The sequence below is a fragment of the Bos grunniens genome, chromosome 1, assembly GCF_055505025.1.
Source record: "Bos grunniens cultivar Pamir isolate PY7600 chromosome 1, Bosgru_T2T1.0, whole genome shotgun sequence".
Lineage (NCBI taxonomy): Eukaryota > Metazoa > Chordata > Mammalia > Artiodactyla > Bovidae > Bos > Bos grunniens.
In genome coordinates this window covers 18,812,617-18,834,723 of record NC_141165.1, presented here as the reverse complement: position 1 = coordinate 18,834,723, position 22,107 = coordinate 18,812,617, and the positions used below count along the sequence as shown (strand labels likewise).

General features: G+C 39.0%; 1 protein-coding gene across 50 annotated transcripts in view; it reads right to left on the bottom strand.

Annotated features, from left to right (window-relative positions):
- Positions 1 to 22,107, bottom strand: part of NEK11 (NIMA related kinase 11) — a 272,407-nt gene that overhangs the window by 173,518 nt on the left and 76,782 nt on the right. For all 50 annotated transcript variants that reach the window (XM_086345852.1, XM_086345908.1, XM_086346034.1 and 47 more), the window contains 2 exons: positions 15,258 to 15,322; positions 14,162 to 14,288 (listed from right to left, as the gene is read on the bottom strand). In XM_086345852.1, coding sequence (XP_086201978.1) covers positions 14,162 to 14,288; positions 15,258 to 15,322 — 192 coding nt within the window. The remainder of the gene's footprint in view (positions 1 to 14,161; positions 14,289 to 15,257; positions 15,323 to 22,107) is intronic.

Below are 22,107 nucleotides of genomic sequence, written 5' to 3'. Positions count from 1 at the left end.
CCTGAATTCCATAAACTTGCCATCTGTCCAAATCGACCAGAACTGCCCAGAGGATTTCTGAAGCACAGATTGATAATGAATTGCAAATGTAACTCTGACTTTGTCTTGTCTCAAGATGAATAAATTTTACTCTTTGAAATTTGCCCTGATTCTGCAGAGAAGAGCCTACCCCACAGTGGTGCATGACTTTAGTGATGGAAATTTTACTGATCTTCTAGATAATATGTTTACTTGGTATAAGCAAGGACTACCCTAACATATCCATCTGGAAAAGAGTATATATAATTTAAGCAGCTGAATAAGTAGAGTAATAGAAATTGAATACAAGTATAGCAGGTTTTGCTTTAATATGTTACCCTAAACAAGTCTTTAGTGTAGTAATGTTGAAAATCAACATAAACTCAGTCAATATGATGAATGTCTCTGGGGCTGCTTGAACAAATTTTAAGAAGTATATATTAATAACTACTATCTATTAAGGGCCAATCATATCCCAGAATCTGTAGTGGTTCTTCCCAAGCTTTAATGTGCATACAAATCTCCCAGGGAATTTGTTAGAATGCTAGGTCTGAGTATTTGGGGAGAAATGGTGGTTACATTGGGAGCATAGTTTCCGTATCTTCCTTGAATCCTCATGTAAAACAGAGCAGCTAGATAGCAAAACTTAAAACCAGGGCCAACATTTTCAACAAAGTTAGGTGACAAAGTATCTCCTTGAGCCTCAAGGTACAAGTATATGGAGACAAGTCACAATTGCCACGTGACCTGCGTAATGTCAGCATCTGTGTGAGAAGCAGCAGAGTCAATGGAGTGAGTGACTGAGAGACAAAACAACAGAAGACCCTCAAAACAGTCAACAGGTACTCCCTGAAAAGCACAGGGGGCCAATCTAAGAACAGCAGCTAAAACTCATAGGGGTTCTGCCCAATCCAAAATCAGAGGGAATGCGAGAAACCCCAGGGTAAGGCCTAAAGGGACTGCAGCAGGAAGATCACAGGGCAGAGGGGAAACAAAAGGGAAAGATTTTTTGATCGTTAGCTGTTCTTGGGGTCATGGTCATAGACTCCACACAAACCATAAAGTCTGGGAAATAAACATGTGTAGCGTTCAAAGCTGGGTCAAGAAGTGGGTTGGCAACCATGATGAAAGCATCTTTCCAATGCCAACTGTTACTCAGCCCCTCGCTGCACAGAGGCTGCTTGTGGCAGCAGCATGCCTTGCTCATGTGACATAAGAGACTTCACATGTTGGAATCTAAAGAAGGGTACAAATGAACTTATTTACAAGACAGAAATAAAGTTACAGATGTAGAAAACAAACTTACAGTTACCAGAGGGTAAGGGGAGGAGGGGTAAATTGGAATTGGGGGAATGACATACACATGCTACTATATATAAAACAGATAATAATAAGAACCTGCTGTATAACACCGGAAACTCTGCCCAATGCTCTGTAATGACCCATATGGGAGAAGAATCTAAAAAAGAGTAGGTATATGTATATGTACAACCTAGACAGTGTATTAAAAAGCAGAAACATCACTTTGCTGACAAAAGTCCATCTAGTCAAAGCTATGCTTTTTCCAGTGGTCAAGTATGGATGTGAGAGTTGGACCATAAAGAAGGCTGAGCACCGAAGAATTGATTCTTTTGAATTGTGATGCTGGAGTAGACTCTTGAGAGTCCCTTGGACTTCAAGGAGATCAAACCAGTCAACACTAAAGGAAATCAACCCTGAGTATTCATTGGAAGAACTGATGCTGAAGCCAAAGTTCTAATACCTTGGTCACCTGATGTGAAGCGTTGACTCATTGGAAAAGACCCTGATGCTAGGAAAGATTGAAGGCAAAAGGAGAAGGGGGTGGCAGAGGATGATATGGTTAGATACCATCACTGACTCTATGGACATGAATCTGAGCAAATTCCGGGAGATGGTGAATGACAGAGGAGCCTGGCATGCTACAGTCCATGGGGTCTCTAAGAATCAGACATGACTTAGCAACTGAACAACAACGACAAAAATAAATGATTCACTTTGCTGTACACAAGAAACTAACATAACATTGTAAATCAACCACACTCCAATAAAATTCTTTTTTTAAAAAAGATACTTTACACTTTGAGCGAATGGTTGTGTTCCAATGGCTTTCATCATCTTTGACAGTCTCCAGAGGCTCTTTTAAGATGGCCTTAGCCTTAGGACTTCCTGGTGGTTCAGTGGTTAAGAATCTGCCTTGCAGTGCAACGGGGATGCAGGTTCCATCCTTGGTTAGGGAACTCAAATTCCACATGTCACACAGCAAATAAATCTCGTGCCACAGCTACTGAGCTCTCCTGCCACAACTACAGAATAATCCATGCACAGAAATGAAAGATCTTGCATGCCCCTGCTCTTTCTCTGAGCACTAGACAGGCTCATTTCAGACCAGGACACAGCCTGGGTCCTGGACCTATGACACTGGAGCAGGAGCAGAGCAGGCTTGCAACCTGGAGCAGAGGCTCAGGCCACCTGTAGTTCTCTCGTAATGTGAAGAAGAAATACATTTTATAAGTACCTCAGAGATTTTTGGAGCTCTTTGTTATTTCAGCAAAACAAACTTGTACACCATCCCCTCATGTAACAGTCTTCAGCAGCTTCTCATCCCACAGAAAGTAAAATCCAAGGTCCTCACTATGGTCATTCACCACAGGAACCCTGACTGCCTCTTCAGCCACGTGGATTTATTGCACATCCCCTCCCCCCCCCCCCCCGCCACACACACACTCACACACTCACACTTTGTCCTCAGCTAGCCGGAGGACACTGAGCAGAGCTTCCCTTTGGAAGGACTATACTTCCATGTCCTTATAGTGCTCTCAAGGGCTTTCAGGAGTCAGAGAAGGCCCAGGTCACTTGCAACTACTTTCAAATTCTCAGTATATTTTGAAAATGAAAAAACACCAAAATGGAGTTTGAAAAATTAGATTTTGAAAATTTTACATCTAATAAATTAACACTGCAGCCTACTTCCATGCAGGTCCACCCCTCTTCCCCCAGTGGACACCCCCCTCCTTCAGTCATGGGCACTGGATCTTTCTGCCTGAAAGGCATTTTGTCAGACTTTTCTCTATCCTTCCCATCCTAAGCAGCAGCATCCACTCTCTGAGACTGTAGCTGATGCTCTGCACACTCACCCTGGCTCACACCTTTTACATCAGAGCCTTGTGCATATGGCAGTTTATGTCTGCCAATCTTTTGAAGACAAAGTCTAGAACTTTCATGTTTATCTTGATCTTTCTTTCTTTTGGTGATTACCTCATGGGCAAGACAGAGTAAGGCTAAGGGAGCTGGACATCCTGGTAAACTGGCTTCTGGATGGCAAGGGAAGCCCTAACTTGAAGCATTTATTGGTTTCTGTGAGGTTCAGAAGAGATGTGGGTAGTGGAGTCTTGTGAGCTGGTCTGAGCTGGCTCCTGTACACCACTGAATTATGGGAGGGATGGCAAGATGGTGCTGGAGTGAGAAGGTGGTCCAAGGCTGGGGCGAGCAGGAGAAGAGGAGTCAGGAAGAATGGAGGGAGGGTCTGAGGCACACAGAGAAGCTGCCGATCCAGCTTCTCAGCCGAGGCCCAGGTTCTTGGGCTCCATCCATCAAACGCACCGGCAAGCAGTACCAGACTGCCGTGCTGCACGAGCCACTTCTCTTCAGTCACTTCTTAAACTTCTTAAATAAGGAAAATGAACGGTGTCGGCTTGTTATAATGGAGACCCTGACCAGGAGCTGACTCTCAACTCCGCTTTACTGTCCTCCTGACAAAGCCTATTCTAGTCATCACTAAAAATAATAAAGCACCTCATAACCTAGTGCCTTCAAACAATAATAGTAATTCTGCTCATGAATTTATTCTCTCAGAAATTGACAAAGACAGCTTGAATCTTCTTTTCACGGCATTTTCTGGGCAAGCTCAGTTGAGGTTGGAAGATCCATTTCCAAGTCACTCACATGACTGGCTGATAGGTGTTGGCCATCATTTAGAAGCTTGGCCAGGGCTAAAGGCCAGAGGCCTTGATTCCTTACACTACACTCCCAGTGTGCTATACACAGGCTTTCTCACAGCACAGCAGCTGAATTCCAAGAGCAAAGATCTCAAGAGAATCAGACAGAAACAGTGTCATCTTCTGTGACCCAGACTCAGAAGTCACATAGTATCAGTTCGTCCATAATTACAGTCAATAAATCCCTTTATTCACTTAGCAAATAAACAAGCAAATAACAAGCCCAGAGAAAGGGGAGTGAGAAGAGTTGATACAATATATTATCTAAAATATCCAGTTTTCCTGAAGAATTTCCTGTGTATCCACTTCCATCCCCTTTAGACTCTTGGTGGCAAGATCCGCCATAACACAGCAATGGGCAGAGATGTGTTCGGTGATTCTTATATGCCTTGCTGACAGGAGAAATTGTGCCTTGAATATTTTCCTGTAGCTTCCACTCATGTAGTCCTTGGCCAGCTCATACAAGCTAAGGTGCATGTTGATGAGTGGATTAAGAAACTGCAAGCAAGGGGAACCACTGATGTCTCTGAATTTTTTAGCCTAAGAATTTAAAGTTGTTGAACTAAATGGAAAACTCTGATATTTCCCTTGTTGTTTTTACAAATGAATTCCAGTCATTCTGAAGCATTTTTCAGGGTAGGCTATCGGAACCATTCCAACTTGTGTGTCAACAATCTTCTTGAAGTTGAGCTAGAACAGAAGTTTCATATCCACGTTGTAACTCATGTCCGTAAGAGTGACTGGCGAGAATCCTTGTATCTCATTGCTTTAATTCACACTTCTTGGTTTACTAGTAAATTGAACTTCTCTTCACCAAATGGAGTTTTAAAGTCCTTTTCTGGCAACTTCCCATCCATATCCTTTGTTGATTTTAAAAGTAGGAACTCCTTAGCTTTGCCGTTGTGCTGTTGCTGTTGTCTCGGTAGTTCATTTTTAAGAATTTTTGGATCTGCTAGACTTTGACATTGCCTTATAGATATGTCTCAAAAACTTACTGTATGCTTCATCAGTTCAGTTCAGTTCAGTTCAGTCTCTCAGTCGTGTCCCACTCTTTGTGACCCCATGAATCGCAGCACACCAGGCCTCCCTGTCCATCACCAACTCCCAGAGTTCCCTCAGACTCACGTCCATTGAGTCAGTGATGCCATCCAGCCATCTCATCCTCTGTCGTCCCCTTCTCCTCCTGCCCTCAATCCCTCCCAGCATCAGAGTCTTTTCCAATGAATCAACTCTTCTCATGAGGTGGCCAAAGTACTGGAGTTTCAGCTTTAGCATCATTCTTTCCAAAGATCATACATATTGTAATATATATCTGAAAGTTCTTTATTTCTCTCACTGAAGCTTAACTCCCCTCCTGTTATGTGTGGGCTGGACTTAGTGACTCTCTTCTAATAAATAGAGAATAGAAAGTAGAATAGAAATGGAAAAGCAATAACTTTATGGTGGAGAAAACTGGCAGACATCAATTAACCTAGTGACCAAAGCTGATGTCACCAGTATTAAGTCATGCTGACATCACACTTCTCCTGATAAAACTGTGATGAGACAGACACATCACTTTTATGGTATTCTTACAAAAATTGGTTTTTCCCCCAAACCCCATTGAATCAAGAGAAAATACTGGCCAAATCCAAACTGAATAACTTTTTATAAAATACCTGACCAGTATTCTTCAAAACCATCAGGAGCAACAAGGACATGTCTGATAAACTTAAAACTTTGATAAACTGGAAATGACTGAGTACAGTGTGGAATCTTCAGACATCAGTGAAAAAATGACTTACATTCAAATGAAGTTTAGTTGATAGTAATGTATCAATGATAATTTCTTAGTATTGATAAACGTACAATGATTATATAAGATAACACTGTGTATATGTGTGTGATCAGTCATGTCTGACTCTTTGCAACCCCATGGACGGTATCCCGCTATGCTCCTCTGTCCATGGAATGTTCCAGGCAAGAATACTAGAGTGGGTTGCCATTTCCTTCTGCAGGGGATCTTCCTGACCCAGGACTGAACCCACGTCTCTTGCATCTCCTGTATTGGCAGGCGGATTCTTTACCACTGTACTACCTGAGAAGCCCCAAGATAACACCAGAAAATACAAATTTTAGAATTTTTGTTCTATTATGTGAAAAATACCATCAAAATTTTGATAGCAATTGCACTGTATCTGTAGATTGCTTTGAGTAGGATGGACATTTTAAAAATATTATTTTTTTCCAACCCATGAGCACAAAATATCCTTCTATTTGTTTCTCTTCAACTTCTTTCATTAACATCGCAGTTCTCAGTGTACAGGTCTTTCACTCCTTGGTTAATAAAAGTGTGGGCATCTTTGTCTTGTTCTTGATTGTAAAGGAAAATCTTTCAGCTTTCCATGATTGTGTATGAACATGATGTTAGCTATGGGCCTGTCATATAAGCCCTTTATTATGTTGAAGTATGGTCCCTCTATACTCATTGTGTTGAGTGATTTTATTAGAAATGAATGTTGAATTTTGTCAAGTGTATTTTTCTGCATCTATTGAGATGATCATATGATTTTTATCCTTATTTTGGAAATGCAGTGTTTCACATTGACTGATTTGTGGATGTTGAACTATTCTTGCAATCCTAGAATAAATCCCAGTTGATCATGAATAAAAATAAATTAAAAAATTAAAATGTCCAGTTTTCACAAGTTATGAAACATGCAAATAAATAGGAAAAAATGATCCATATAGGAGAAAAACAGCATGCAAGATGAACTACCCAACAGAGCCCAGATGTCAGACTTAACACACAAGGATTTCCAAGTATCCATTTCAAATATGTTCAATGAACTACAGGAAACAGTATTTAAAGGAATAAAGCATGATAAAATGTCATACAAAATGGAGATTATCAGTTCAGTTCAGTCGCTCAGTCACGTCCGACTCTTGGCGACCCCACGGGCCACCGCACGCCAGGCTTCCTTGTCCATCACCAACTCCCAGGCCTTGCTAAAACTCAGGTCCATTGAGTCAGTGATGCCATCCAACCATCTCATCCTCTGTCATCCTCTTCTCCTCCTGCCTTCCATCTTTCCCTGCATCAGGGAATTTTCTAATAAGTTGGCTCTTTGCATCAGGTGGCCAAAGTATTGGAGCTTCAGCTTCAGCATCAGTCCTTCCAATGAATATTCAGGACTGATTTCCTTTAGGACTGACTGGTTGGGTCTCCTTGAAGTCCAAGGTACTCTCAAGAGTCTTATCCAACACTATAGTTCAAAAGCATCAGTTCTTCGGCACTCAGCTTTCTTTATGGTCCAACTATTACATGCATATATGATTACTGGAAAAACCTTAGCTTTGACTAGACAGACCTTTGTCGGCAGAGTAATGTCTCTGCTTGTTAATACGCTGTCTAGATTAGTCACAGGTCTTCTTCCAAGGAGCAAGTGTCTTTTAATTTCATGGCTGCAGTCACCATCTGCCATGATTTTGGAGACCAAAAAAATAGTCTCCCACTGTTGCCACTCTTTCCCCAATCTATTTGCCATGAAGTGATGGGACCGGAGGCCATGACTTCATTTTCTGAGTGTTGAGTTTTAAGCCAGCTTTTTCACTCTCCTCTTACATCAAGAGGCTCTTTAGTTCTTCCTTCTTCCATAAAGGTGGTGTCATTTGCATATCTGAGGTTATTGGTATTTCTCCTGGCAATCTTGATTCTAGCTTGTGCTTCATCAGCTTGGCATTTTTTTTAAATTTTATTTTATTTTTAAACTTTACATAATTGTGTTAGTTTTGCCAAATACCAAAATGAATCCACCACAGGTATACATGTGTTCCCCATCCTGAACCCTCCTCCCTCCTCCCTCCCCATACCATCCCTCTGGGTCGTCCCAGTGCACTAGCCCCAAGCATCCAGTATCATGCATCGAACCTGGACTGGCATCTCATTTCTTACATGATATTTTACATGTTTCAATGCCATTCTCCCAAATCTTCCCACCCTCTCCCTCTCCCACAGAGTCCATAAGACTGTTCTATACATCAGTGTCTCTTTTGCTGTCTCGTACACAGGGTTATTGTTACCATCTTTCTAAATTCCATATATATGCGTTATTATACTGTATTGGTGTTTTTCCTTTTGGCTTACTTCACTCTGTATAATAGGCTCCAGTTTCATCCACCTCATTAGAACTGATTCAAATGTTTTCTTTTTAATGGCTGAGTAATACTCCATTGTGTATATGTACCACAGCTTTCTTATCCATTCATCTGCTGATGGACATCTAGGTTGCTTCTATGTCCTGGCTATTATAAACAGTGCTGCGATGAACATTGGGGTACACGTGTCTCTTTCAATTCTGGTTTCCTCAGTGTGTATGCCCAGCAGTGGGATTGCTGGATCATAAGGCAGTTCTATTTCCAGTTTTTTAAGGAATCTCCACACTGTTCTCCATAGTGGCTGTACTAGTTTGCATTCCCACCAAGAGTGTAAGAGGGTTCCCTTTTCTCCACACCTTCTCCAGCATTTATTATTTGTAGACTTTTGGATCGCAGCCATTCTGACTGGTGTGAAATGGTACCTCATAGTGGTTTTGATTTGCATTTCTCTGATAATGAGTGATGTTGAGCATTTTTTCATATGTTTGTTAGCCCTCTGTATGTCTTCTTTGGAGAAATGTCTATTTAGTTCTTTGGCCCATCCACGCACATATGGACACCTTATCTTTGACAAAGGAGGCAAGAATATACAATGGATTAAAGACAATCTCTTTAACAAGTGGTGCTGGGAAATCTGGCCAACCACTTGTAAAAGAATGAAACTAGAACACTTTCTAACACCATACACAAAAATAAACTCAAAATGGATTAAAGATCTAAACGTAAGACCAGAAACTATAAAACTCCTAGAGGAGAACATAGGCAAAACACTCTCTGACGTACATCACAGCAGGATCCTCTATGACCCACCTCCCAGAATATTGGAAATAAAAGCAAAAATAAACAAATGGGACCTAATTAACCTTAAAAGCTTCTGCACATCAAAGGAAACTATTAGCAAGGTGAAAAGACAGCCTTCAGAATGGGAGAAAATAATAGCAAATGAAGCAACGGACAAACAACTAATCTCAAAAATATACAAGCAACTCCTACAGCTCAACTCCAGAAAAATAAATGACCCAATCAAAAAATGGGCCAAAGAACTAAACAGCCTGGCATTTTGCATAGTGTACTCTGCATAGAAATTAAATTAAAAAGGTGACAATATACAGCCTCGATGTACTCCTTTCCTGATTTGGAACCAGTCTATGTTCCAAGTCCAGTTCTAACTGTTGCTTCCTGACCTGCATACAGATTTCTCAAGAGGCAGGTAAGGTGGTCTGGTATTCCCATCTTTGAATAATTTTCCACAGTTCATTGTGATCTATACAATCAAAGGCTTTGGGAAGTCAATAAAGCAGAAATAGATGCTTTTCTAGAACTCTTTTGCTTTTTTAATGATCCAGCGGATGTTGGCAATTTGATCTCTCGTTCCTCTGCCTTTTCTAAATCCAGCTTGAACATTTGGAAGTTCTCAGTTCATGTACTGTTGAAGCCTGGCTTGGAGAATTTTGAGCATTACTTTGCTAACATGTAAAGCAAGTTCAATTGTGCGGTAGTTTGAACATTCTTTGGCATTGCCTTTCTTTGGGATTGGAATTAAAACTGACCTTTTCCAGTCCTGTGGCCATTGCTGAGCTTTCCAAATTTGCTGGCATAATGAGTGCAGCACTTTCACATCATCATCTTTTAGGATTTGAAATCGCTCAGTTGGAATTCCATCACCTCTACCACCTTTGTTCGCAGTGATGCTTTAAGGCCCACTTGACTTCCCACTCCAGGATGTCTGATGCTAAATAAGTGATCACACCATCATGGTTATCTGGTCATGAAGATCTTTTCTATATAGTTCTTCTGTGTGTTCTTGCCACCTCTTAATGTCTTCTGCTTCTGTTAGGTCCATCCCATTTCTGCCCTTTATTGTTCCCATTTTTGCATGAAATGTTCCCTTGGTATCTCTAATTTTCTTGAAGAGATCTCTAGTTTTCCCCATTCTACTGTTTTCCTCTATTTCTTTTTTATTTATTTATTTTTTGGGAGGCTAATTACTTTACAATATTGTATTGGTTTTGTCATACATTGACATGAATCTGCCATGGGTGTACATGTGTTCTCCATCCTGAACCCCCCTCCCACCTCCCTCCCCATCCCATCCCTCTGGGTCCTCTATTTCTTTGCATTGATCACCTCAGAAGGCTTTCTTATCTCTCCTTGCTATTCTTTGGAACTTTACATTCAGATGGGCATATCTTTCCTTTCTCCTTTGCCTTTAGCTTCTCTTCTTTTCTCAGCTATTTGTAAGGCCTCCTCAGACAACCATTTTGCCTTTTTGCATTTCTTTTTCTGGGGATTATCTTGATCACTGCCTCTTGTACAAAGTCACGAGTCTCTGTCCACAGTTCTTTAGGCATTCTGTCCATCAAATCTAATCCCTTGAATCTATTTGTCACTTCCACTGTAAAATCATCAGGGATTTGATGTAGGTCATACCTGAAAGGGTGACAATATACAGCCCTGACATACTCCTTTTCCTATTTGGAACCAGTCTGTTGTTCCATGTTCAGTTCTAACTGTTGCTTCCTGACCTGCATATAGGTTTCTCAAGAGGCAGGTCAGGTGGTCTGGTATTCCCATCTCTTTCAGAATTTTTCACAGTTTATTGTGATCCACACAGTCAAAGGCTTTGGCATAGTCAATAAAGCAGAAACAGATGTTTTTCTGGAACTCTCTTGCTTTTTCCATGATCCAGCAGATGTTGGCAATTTGATCTCTGGTTCCTCTGCCTTTTCTAAAACCAGCTTGAACATCTGGAAGTTCACAGTTCACGTACTGCTAAAGCCTGGCTTGGAGAATTTTGAGCATTACTTTACTAGCGTGTGAAATTAGTGCAACTGTGCGGTAGTTTGAGCATTCTTCAGCATTGCCTTTCTTTGGGATTGGAATGAAAACTGACCTTTTCCAGTCCTGTGGCCACTGCTGAGTTTTCCAAATTGGCTGGCATATTGAGTGCAGCACTTTCACAGCATCATCTTTCAGGATTTGGAATAGCTCAACTGGAATTCCATCACCTCCACTAGCTATGTTCGTAGTGATGCTTTCTAAGGCCCACTTGACTTCACATTCCAGGATGTCTGGCTCTAGGTGAGTGATCACACCATCATGATTATCTTGGTCGTGAGGATCTTTTTTGTACAGTTCTTCTGTGCATTCTTGCCACCTCTTCTTAATATCTTCTGCTTCTGTTAGGTCCACACCATTTCTGTCCTTTATCTGCTTAATTATAGCACCCTTGTTTCTCCTACAAAACAACCATTCTAACAGCTTCCCTGGTGACTCAGCAGTAAAGAATCTGCCTGCAATGCAGGAGATGTGGGTTCAATCCTGGGTCAGGAAGATCTCCTGCAAAAGGAAATGTCAGCCCATTCCAGTATTCTTGCCTGGAAAATCCCATGGACAGAGAGGCCTAATGGGCTATAGTCCATGGGGGTTGCAAGAGTTGGACACAATTTAGCGACTAAACTGCTACCACTATCCACAGTTTAAACCAATTTAAAGAGCTAGTCTAGGAACTCAACTCATATATATTTTTCCTGTGGGGGAAAAATCTTCAGCAATAGCTTATACAAATCAGTCATGTTCAAAGTACTGCCCTCAGTGAACCTAATTATCCTAACTTTCTAAATAACTGTTCATAAACTTTCGTAACCTCACTTTTAAGAAAGAGACTTCCTGTACTTGATGGCTGTAAATAAATGAATCCCAAAAGGTTTAGGCAGATTGTAAAAGAAGGATAGTGTTACATATGGGCAAACATTAACAAATGAAAATAATAGCATTATAGTAATAACAATTCTTTAAGCATTATAAATAAATATGTACAGTCATTAGCGCTGAATCTAAACACCTGTTAATTATTCATAAGTGTTTCCAATCCTAACAAAATATCCCACAGTAAACAGAGGCTACAAACTGAGATTCAGTGGAAAAATTCTCAACCTCATTCAATCTAAATTTTCTAGGAGTGTCTCCCAAAGATTACTCATCACACTTATACATCCTTCACTATAATTTATAATTCTCTGTTATTCTTTCCACTTTAGGTTTAGCAATAGACATTTCATTACTAGATAAGCCCATTTGATTCAGATACAACCAAGGTAATCAATAAATTCATAATATGGTAGTTATCCTTAGCTAGAATTTGCTGAGTAGTTAGTAATCTTTGCAAGGAGAGCTGACCTTCTCCTACATTTCTATATTTGGGAGGTGTTAGCTTCTTAAAGTTTTGCCTGAGTCAGATATCATTTTTGTAAGATTGCTAAGATATTATAGCAATACTGTCTGATATTCCTATGATTCTTTATACAACATGAGGAGCAGTTTTTTTCGAAAAAAGTTTAATGGAGTCACAACTGAGACAAAAGTGGGTTCCATAGCCTCAGTTTTCTAGTGACATCCATCTGATTTGGCAAGCAAATATAGATTCTTGTCGCAAGGAATCAAAAATTACATACAGTTTTCCTGCTATATGTAATTCCAAAGACTTAAATAATGAGCTGCATAAAACAAATCTATTCTCCATTCAAATGACATGATGTAATATCTTCCTGAGATACCATGTAACTATAATCATGAATAAATTTTATATTTGTCTATTTTTAACTGACCATAATAATAATAAATGTGAAGAGAAATTTAGATATGTATCTTGAATTCATTCCAAAGCTCAATATTGATTTTTCTCTAACTGGAGAAAATTACATCAAAAAGAGCAAGAAAATTTCTCCTGAGGAACAGGAATCCTATCACCTTTGATTTTACACCCTAAGGGCTATTACACAGTCATGGGCAAAGAGATGTTCAATAAAGCAAAATTTTAAAAAATTCATTCATAACATATCTTTGTGGGTTTTTATCTGGTTTTGGTTTTTGGAGGGAATCAGGGAAGGAGGTGATTGAGGAAAGATAATAGGTGAATTGGGAAAGACCACCAGGGCAGAAAAACAGTTAACAATGAAAAAAAAAAAAAAAACACTGAAGAACCTAGAAATGCATAATCTCAAGAGTGACTAAAAGGGCAGGATGGATGGGGATCTGCCCTAGGTAGATCTAACTGTAACAGTGTTCTCTCCCATTTGGGAGAGATAAGAACAAAAAAGGAGTAATAACCCTGATGAAAATCCCAACACATAATCCCTATTGTGCTTACTTTTCCCTACCAGAGAAAAGGTAACTTTCTACTTTATCTTCTTTAGAAGAATGAAGTAGGCACAATCTTTAACACTGCTGATAGCTCTGAACTACTTTAGTTGATTTGCATACAATGATTATTTACTTAATTAACAAGCTCTCAGCTAAATTGTCCTTTCAACCCTTAACAAGTTGAAAATTATATAAGATTCCTCTTCAAAGGAAAGGAAATTTTCCCAAATAGGATCTATTGCTAACAACAGAATACAATTTTCCACTTGGTTTCTTGTACTGAGATTTAATCTGGTTCCATGATGAGGAAGGAGAAATTCTTTTGGAACAGAGCTCAAAGAAATCTCAGATGTAGCTATCACTGAAAACCCAGAATTTTTAAAATTTAAGTATCCTTAAAGCTAATACTTTTAGTAAATATTCTTAAAGGCAATAAGAAGACAAAAAATAAAAGAAAGCTACATATTCCCCACAGAGGTGGAAGTTAACCTTAAAAAAAATAAATAAAGCAGAGTGATTAGAATTACAAATGCTTTATGTAATAGGCTAGCAGAAATGTTATCAAAATTTAATGTTTATGATACATCAGGAACTTTCCCTTGTGGTTCAAGAAGAAAAAATCTAAGTCAACCAGTTAATCTATGAATAAAGAGAATTTTTGAAATCAATTTAATGAATATATCACATTTCCAACCTAAAAGATCTTCTTTACACTATTCACAGAATAGCTAACATTTAAAAAGGACAAATGAGTGGATGTAGTAAGTAAATGAGCCTAAAAACAAAATGCACTGTATCTCAAGGTAGCAAAATGAATAAGGCGCCTGGAATGGCCCATGCCCACTCACCAGATATCCGACTTTGTGTCATAGCCTTGATGTTTCAGAGCCTCCGGGCTCATATAATGGGGAGTTCCAGTTAAAGTGGTGGCTAGATCACAGGATCCCATTAGGAGTCGAGAAACTCCAAAATCCCCTTGAAATAATAATTAACTTCTATGAATACTTAAAACATGAAAACCAGTACTGTACTGGAAATTAACAACAATGTGTCTAATTTGACAATTTTAATACACAATTATTCATACCATGTTGAAGAAAAAGTTATACATTTTAAATTATATAATATTGGTGAAAAGCTTTAAAAATAAAAGCCTTGTAGGAGAAAGAAGAGTTTGATGATAGGAAAGTGAATTATGTAAGCTAAAACTGCTTTTTTTTCCTGGTATTAGGGAAAACCAACAACTTGAAACAAAAAGATATTTCAAGTCTGAGTAACAACAAACAGAATGATTCTGGAAGCACTGAATATATGATCTGCAATTTTATCTGAGTGAGGGGGGAATTTGTTCTTCATTTACAATAAAGAAAATTTAAATAAAAAACCTGAGACTTTTCAAGAACATGACTATAAAAACTTGAATCCACCAGTTTCAGTATAATTGCTTAATTTGTCTATGGTTTTATGTCTTCCCCTCTAAGAACATCTTACGTGAAGATCAAACAATTCTGTAACTGTTAGTATAGATACAGTTCTAAAGGAGAACTCGCTATATCAACACTTTAATAATCTGTGATAACTCCTAATTGCTTATGATAAAATAAATGTGGGAGTAGGAAAACTATAGTAATCAAACTAGTAAAACAAGTCTAATCATTTGTTAATGGTTAGTGCTTGGCATGGAATAGGAACTCAAAAGACATTTGTTGGATCTACTAATAAATAGCAAATGTTTTATACCTCAGTTTCTATCAGATAATCAGAAACAATTGGTCTTTTTGCTGTTGTTGTTGTTGGGCACAACCAATAAAGCACAAAAATTTAAGAAGTTTGAATAAACCAATGATTATTCTACTACTTTTAGTTACTTTATATTTTAATTTGATAGATAATAATAAAATCTAGAATGCACTCTTTCATGGAATACATATTTTAAAATCTTACCAATTTTAAGTTTATTATTTTTCAGAAATATATTCTTTGATTTCAAATCTCGATGAAGTATCTTCCTACAGAAGGAATAAAAGGATATTCAAATTAATGCAAATATAAAATTTTAAAATCCAAATATAAGTAACATATATGAATGAATGTGAAGTAATTCACACATAAATATACATTCCCAGAGATATATCTTTCAATGTTTGAAAGCTTCAAAGCCACAACATTGTTTAATATCACTGAGAAAATCAGTTTCAAAACAGATACAGGGAAACATGTAGCTGAAAGAAGTGTGATGTACTTCCAGATTTTATCATGCTTTTATACCCAGTTCACAGAGCAGTTATCACAAAGCTTTATAATCTATTATATACCATATATAATGTATTACATGGTATATATATCATATATGCATAATATATATATTAAATATTATAATCCAATTGTTCACATTTTATATACATGTGGGAAAAATGTTGATGATGGTATTTAATAATAGATAACATTTAAGTAAACAAGCAATGTAAATTATGTCAGTGAAAATTTCATTTCTGAAATTACGAAAACCAGACAACTAGAAAACCTTTGTCTAAAAAAACACCTAAAAATGCTGAGTAAAGTATATGAGTGTCTTCATATATAAACAGCTGAGTCCACAAGAAAATGAGGCAAATCCTTGGGGATTAAGCACAAATAAAACTGAAAATCAGAGGGAGCAATAGGTGCTAATTTCTTAGCAGCCCAAGGAACTCAGAACCCACAGAAGCCAAGACCTTGAGCCCATGTAATGTGGAGAGTTGGAACTAACAGAAATGTATAAAGTCAGAATCCCATATGTAGAACATATCTTAAGAGAAAATATAATTCAAGAAACACTCATTCACAAGTAAACAAAATCATAAGCTTATCTGTACAGATCTGAACTTTGAGAGGAGGAAAAAAAATATCTCCCTTCATATTTTTTAACCATGTGTCTGCTCACTTACATTTGGAATTCAAATATGCTCTATGGCTCTATGGCTTTAGGACATCCCAACCCAAGAAATTAACATAAAAGTTGGTTCTCTGCTGTTAATAATCTCCTAGGGCATCTGGCAGAAGCAAATGCAAACTGAGTCAGCAGATAATATATAATAAAATTAAACCCCTGAGAAATTTCAGATAACTTAATAGGATACAAACTATAAAATGAATGTATTTCAAATGATTAAAACAATAAAGAATAGAAAACATGAAACAGAAACAGAATACTATCCAAAAAAAGAGATGATGCTGATTTGAAAAACAACCAAATAGAATATCTAGGCAGAAAATGTGATCATGACATAAAAACTCAAGACTGAGACCTCAGCTTTCAACTGTGATGGGATTCCCTGTTGGCTCAGATGGTAAAGCGTCTGCTTGCAATGTGGGAGACTGGGGTTCGATCTCTGGGTCAGGAAGGTCCCCTGGAGAAGGAAATGGCAACCCACTCCAGTACTCTTGCCTGGAAGATCCCATGGATGGAGAAGCCTAGCAGGCTACAGTTCATGAGGTCGCAAAGAGTCGGACACGACTGAGCAACTAACACACTTTCAACTGTGATGAAGTAAGTTTATACCACACTAAATCACCCACCTTCAACAGTTGTACAGAGGACACTGTAAAATTTAAACAATGTAAAGTGTGAGTAAGTTTTTTAAAACAACTCTCTGAAGATATCAGAGATCAGTCAAGGTGAACAAAGGTAGGCAGCACTTGAGGGCCCAGAACCTAAAACAAGGGAGATACATGGAGGTGAGCACTTCCCACAGCATTTTCCTCTGGGGCACGGGCAGAAGCAGAGTGTTGTGGCCAGAGCTTGCAACAGTTTCACTGGGTTTGGAAAACAAAATCCTAGAGCTACAAAGGCAGCCAGGACTCAAGGAGTACATTCTCCAGAGAAAAGGGAACAAAAGTAAGTCTGACATTCTGAATGGGTTTTAACCTAAGGCACTTGCTGAATCCTAAGAAGCTCAGGGGCAAGACATTTAGGAGAAAGTAGCTGCTAAGAGGCAGAGCTTTCAGCAGATTCACAAAGCTGAGGAGGGGTCTAGGTAAACAACTAAAGTCTTCAGCTGAATACCCTGAATACTGGAAATAAAAGCAAACGAAACAGACCAGTCCTCAGAAACCTAGCCTTAAATATCTCAGTCCTAAATGTATTAAGGTGATCTGCAACTACTATCAGCCAGAAAAAAAATCATATCCTCTTGAGAGGAACATAATATCACCCAACATGTCTGCACTATTTTACATATATTGATTGTCCAGTAGTCCCTCAAAAATGACCAGATAAGCCAAGAGACAAGACCAAACCAAAAACAAACAACAACAAAAAGAAACAAATCCATATGTGATCCATCTATTGGAATTGTTGGACATGGATTTTAAAGTAACTATGATATGTTCAAGTAAATAAATGACACAATGACAGAACTAGATTCTATAAAGAGTTGAATGTCAATTTTAAGACTAAAACAAATATAATTACCAAAATTAAGAATTCAGTACATATGTATGAAAACAGATAAGAAATAGCAAAAAAGATTTAGAAACTGGAATAATGGTTAGTGAAAAATGCAGTTCAAGTATTGAAAAGGCGATCATGCAACCACCTCCAAAGGACTTATGCCAGCATGCCATGCCTTCCCAGGAGGGCTGCTGTCAGTGTCCCTGACCCCGCAGCAGGCCACTGTTGACCCACGCCTCTGCCAGAGACTCCAAAAACACTCACAGGAGAGGATGAGGGCACATCCTGCTACTACACCATCTTTGGAAAGGTGGAGATTTCTGACAAAATGTGGTCCCCTTGAGAAGGAAATGGCAAACCACTTCAGCCTTCTTTCCTTGAGAACCCTATGAACAGTATGAAAAGGCAAAAAGATATGAGACTGACAGGTGAACTTCCTAGGTCAGTAGATGTCCAATATGCTACTGGGGAAGAGCAAAGAAACAGCTACAGAAGGAATGAAGAGGCTGAACCAAAGAGGAAATGACACCCAGTTGTGGATGTATCTGGTGGTGAATGTAAAATCCCATGCTGTAAAGTACAATATTGCATAGGAATGTTAGGTCCATGAATCAACGTAAATTGGAAGTGGTCAACCAGGCCCAGTGTCAACCACCCCAAGAGTGAACGTGAGATATTAGCAATCAATGAACTAAAATGGATGGAAATATGCAAATTTAATTCACACGACCATTATATCTATTACTAAGATATAAGTAATAAGATCTACTATTAAGATATGTCTAAGGCAAGAATCCCTTAGACAAAATGGAGTAGCCCTCTTGTCAACAAAAAGAGCCTAAAATGTAGTACTTGGGTGCAGTCTCAAAAACAACAGAATGATCTTGGTTCATTGCCCAGGCAAACCATTCAGTGTCACAGTAATCCAAGATATGGCCCAGCCACTGAGGCCGAGAAGATGAAGTTGAACGGTTCTATGAAAACCTACAAGACCTTCTAGAACTAACACCAAAAAAAGCCCTTTTCATCACAGGGGACTGGAATGCAACAGTAGGAAGTCAAGAAATAACTGGGGTAACAAGTTTGACCTTGGAGTAAAAAACAAAGCAGGGCAAAGGCTAACAGAGTTTTGCCAAGAGAACGCACTGGTCATAGCAAACACCCTCTTCCAACAACACAAGAGAAGACTACACATGGACATCACCAGATAATCAATACTGAAATCAGATTGATCATACTCTTTGCAGCCAAAGATGGAGAAGCTCTATACAGTCAGGAAAAAACAAGACCAGGAGCTGACTGTGGCTCAGATCATGAACTCTTTATAGCCAAACTCAGACTTAAATTGAAGAAAGTAAAACCACTAGGCCATTCAGGTATGACCTACAACAAACCCCTTATGATTAGATAGTGGAAGTGAGAAATGGATTCAAGGGATTAGATCTATAGACAGAGTGCCTGAAGAACTATGGGTGGAGGTTCATAACATTGTACAAGAGACAGTGATCAAAATCATCCCCAAGAAAAAAAGAACTGCAAAAAGGCAACATGGTTGTCTGAGGAAGCCTTACAAATAGCTGAGGAAAAGAAGAGAAGTGAAAAGCAAAGGAGAAAAGGAAAGAAATATCCAACTGAATGCAGAATTCCAAAGAACAGCAAGAAGAGATAAGAAAGCCTTCCAAAGTGAAAAATGTAAAGAAAGAGAAAAAAAAAAAAAAAAAACAGAATGGGAAAGACTAGAGATCTCTTCAAAAAATTAGGGATACCAAGGAAACATTTCATGCAAAGATGGGCACAATAAAGGACAGAAACAGCAAGGACCTAACAGAAGCAGAAGATACTAAGAAGAGGTGGCAAGAATACACAGAACTATACAAAAAAGGTCTTAATGACCCAGAAGACCATGATGGTGTGATCACTCACCTAGCATCAGACATCCTGGAGTGCAAAGTCAAGTGGGCCCCAGGAAGCATCACTATAAACAAAGCTAGTGGAGGTGATGGAATTCCAGTTGAGATCCTAAAAGATGATGCTGTTTAAGTCCTGTACTCAATATGCTAACATTTTTGGAAAACTCAGCAGTAGCCACAGAACTGGAAAAGGCCAGGTTTCCTTTCAATCTTAAAGAAAGGTAATGCCAAAAAATGTTCAAACCACAGCACAATTGCACTCATTTCACATGCTAGCAAGGTAAGGCTCAAAATCCTACAAGTTAGGCTTCAGCAGTACTTGAACAAAGAATTTCCAGATGCACAAGCTGAGTTTAGAAAAGGCAGAGGAACCAGAGACCAAATTGCCAACATCTAGTGGATCATAGAAAAAAGTAAGAGAATTCCAGAAAAACATCTACTGCTGCTGAATTGACTATGCTAAAGCCTTTGATGTGTGGCTCACAAAAAACTGTGGAAAATTCTTCAAGAACTGGGAATACCAGACTACTTTACCTGCCTCTTGACAAATCTGTATGCAGCTCAAGAAGCAACAGTTAGAACCCAACATGGAACAATGGACTGGTTCCAAATTGGGAAAGGAGCACATCAAGGCTGTGTATTGTCATTCTGCCTATATAACTTCTAGGCAGAGTTCATCATGTGAAATGCTGGGCTGGAGGAAGCACAAGCTGGAATCAAGATTGTCGGGAGAAATATCAATGACCTCAGATATGCAGATCACACCACCCTTATGGGAGACAGTGAAGAGGAACTAAAGAGCCTCTTGATGAAAGTAAAAAATGAGAGTGAAAAAGTTGGGTTAAAACTCAACATTCAAAAAACTAACAACATGGCATCCGGTTTCATCACTTCGTGGCAAATAGATGGGGAAACAATGGCAAGAGTGACAGACTTTATTTTCTTGGGCTCCCAAATCACTGCGGATGGTGATTGCAGCCATGAAATTAAAAGGTGCTTGTTCCTTGGAAGAAAAGCTATGACCAGCCTAGACAGCATATTAAAAAGTAGAGACATTACTTTGCCAACAAAGGTCCATATTGTCAAGCTATGGTTTTTCCAGTAGTCATGTACAGATGTGAGAGTTGGACCATAAAGACCGAGGGTCGAAGAATTGATGTTTTCGAACTACGGTGCTGGAGAAAACTCTTGAGTCCTTTGGACTGCAAGGCAATCTAACCAATCAATAATAAAGGAAATCAATCTTCAATATTCATTGGAAGGACTGATGCTGAGGCTGAAGCTCCAATACTTTGGCCACCTGATATTAAGAGCAAACTCATTGGAAAAGACCCTAATGCTGGGAAAGATTGAAGAGAGGAGAAGGAAATAACAGAGAATAAGACGGTTGCATGGCATCACTCCGAGCAAACTCCAGGAGATAGTGAAGGACAGGAAGTGAAATGCTGCAGTCCTTGGCGTCACAGAGAGTCAGACACAAGTTTGCAACTGAAGAACAACAAAATTGAAAAATAATATTGATACTTAGACTAGGAAAGTAGGTGATGAGTTTTAGATATAACACAGTAACAGCTACCACATATATAAAAACGTAAATAAGAAAATCACCACCAGGTATTTTATGAACAAGACAAACATTATGTTGGAAAGCAGTTATGGGAAGTAACTGGCTGGAGCTGTTGTAACAGAGCAATTATTTCTATGCAACAAACCAGATATCAAGCTACTTGACTAAGGTTTTCTTAAGTATAATTTATTGACTTTGTGGTTACAGTAAGCAAAAATAAATCCAGAAAAAAAGTCCTGTCATGTACTTCGTTAGTATCCTTTCCTTTGAAGTATATAGAAATCAAATCCAAGAAATGACAAGGTGACTAGCAATTCAAGCAGCTGATATAAAATCTTTCTTCTAAAGATAGCTTTCAAATAGCTCTCCACATATGTCCCTGTCATTTCTATGTTTCATGATTCCCAAGAGATTTAAGTGCCCTGATTAAGACTGGATGACAGTGGTGATCAAATCCATGGTTGAGCTTTTGCCTCCATCAGGCTATTCTCCATACACAGCCTCCAGGACCACGGCAGTGTGAGGTCTGTGGAGGCAGCTACAGCAGGGTTTTCTCAGGCCCTGAGCCAGAGTAGGACTGTGGAGATGGTATGGACAGTTCAGTTTTCATTTCCCCTTAAGTCCTTATCTGAGTAGTTTCTGAAAATTTAGCTCCGCCCTACAGACCTGTTTATCTGACAGGGTCTCAGGGTGGCCTGCAGATTCTTCTTGCCAAAGGTGCTGGCATAAGCAATGGCTCTGTGGTGATACGTGGACCAGGCAACCCCTGTTGCTGGTCTCTGCCACATGGCCACTGTCCTAGATACTGAGGCTCACGCCTGGCTTCCTCATCAGTGTCCTGGGCACCCAGGACCATGATGAGCCTCTATGTTGTAAGCCAGGGGT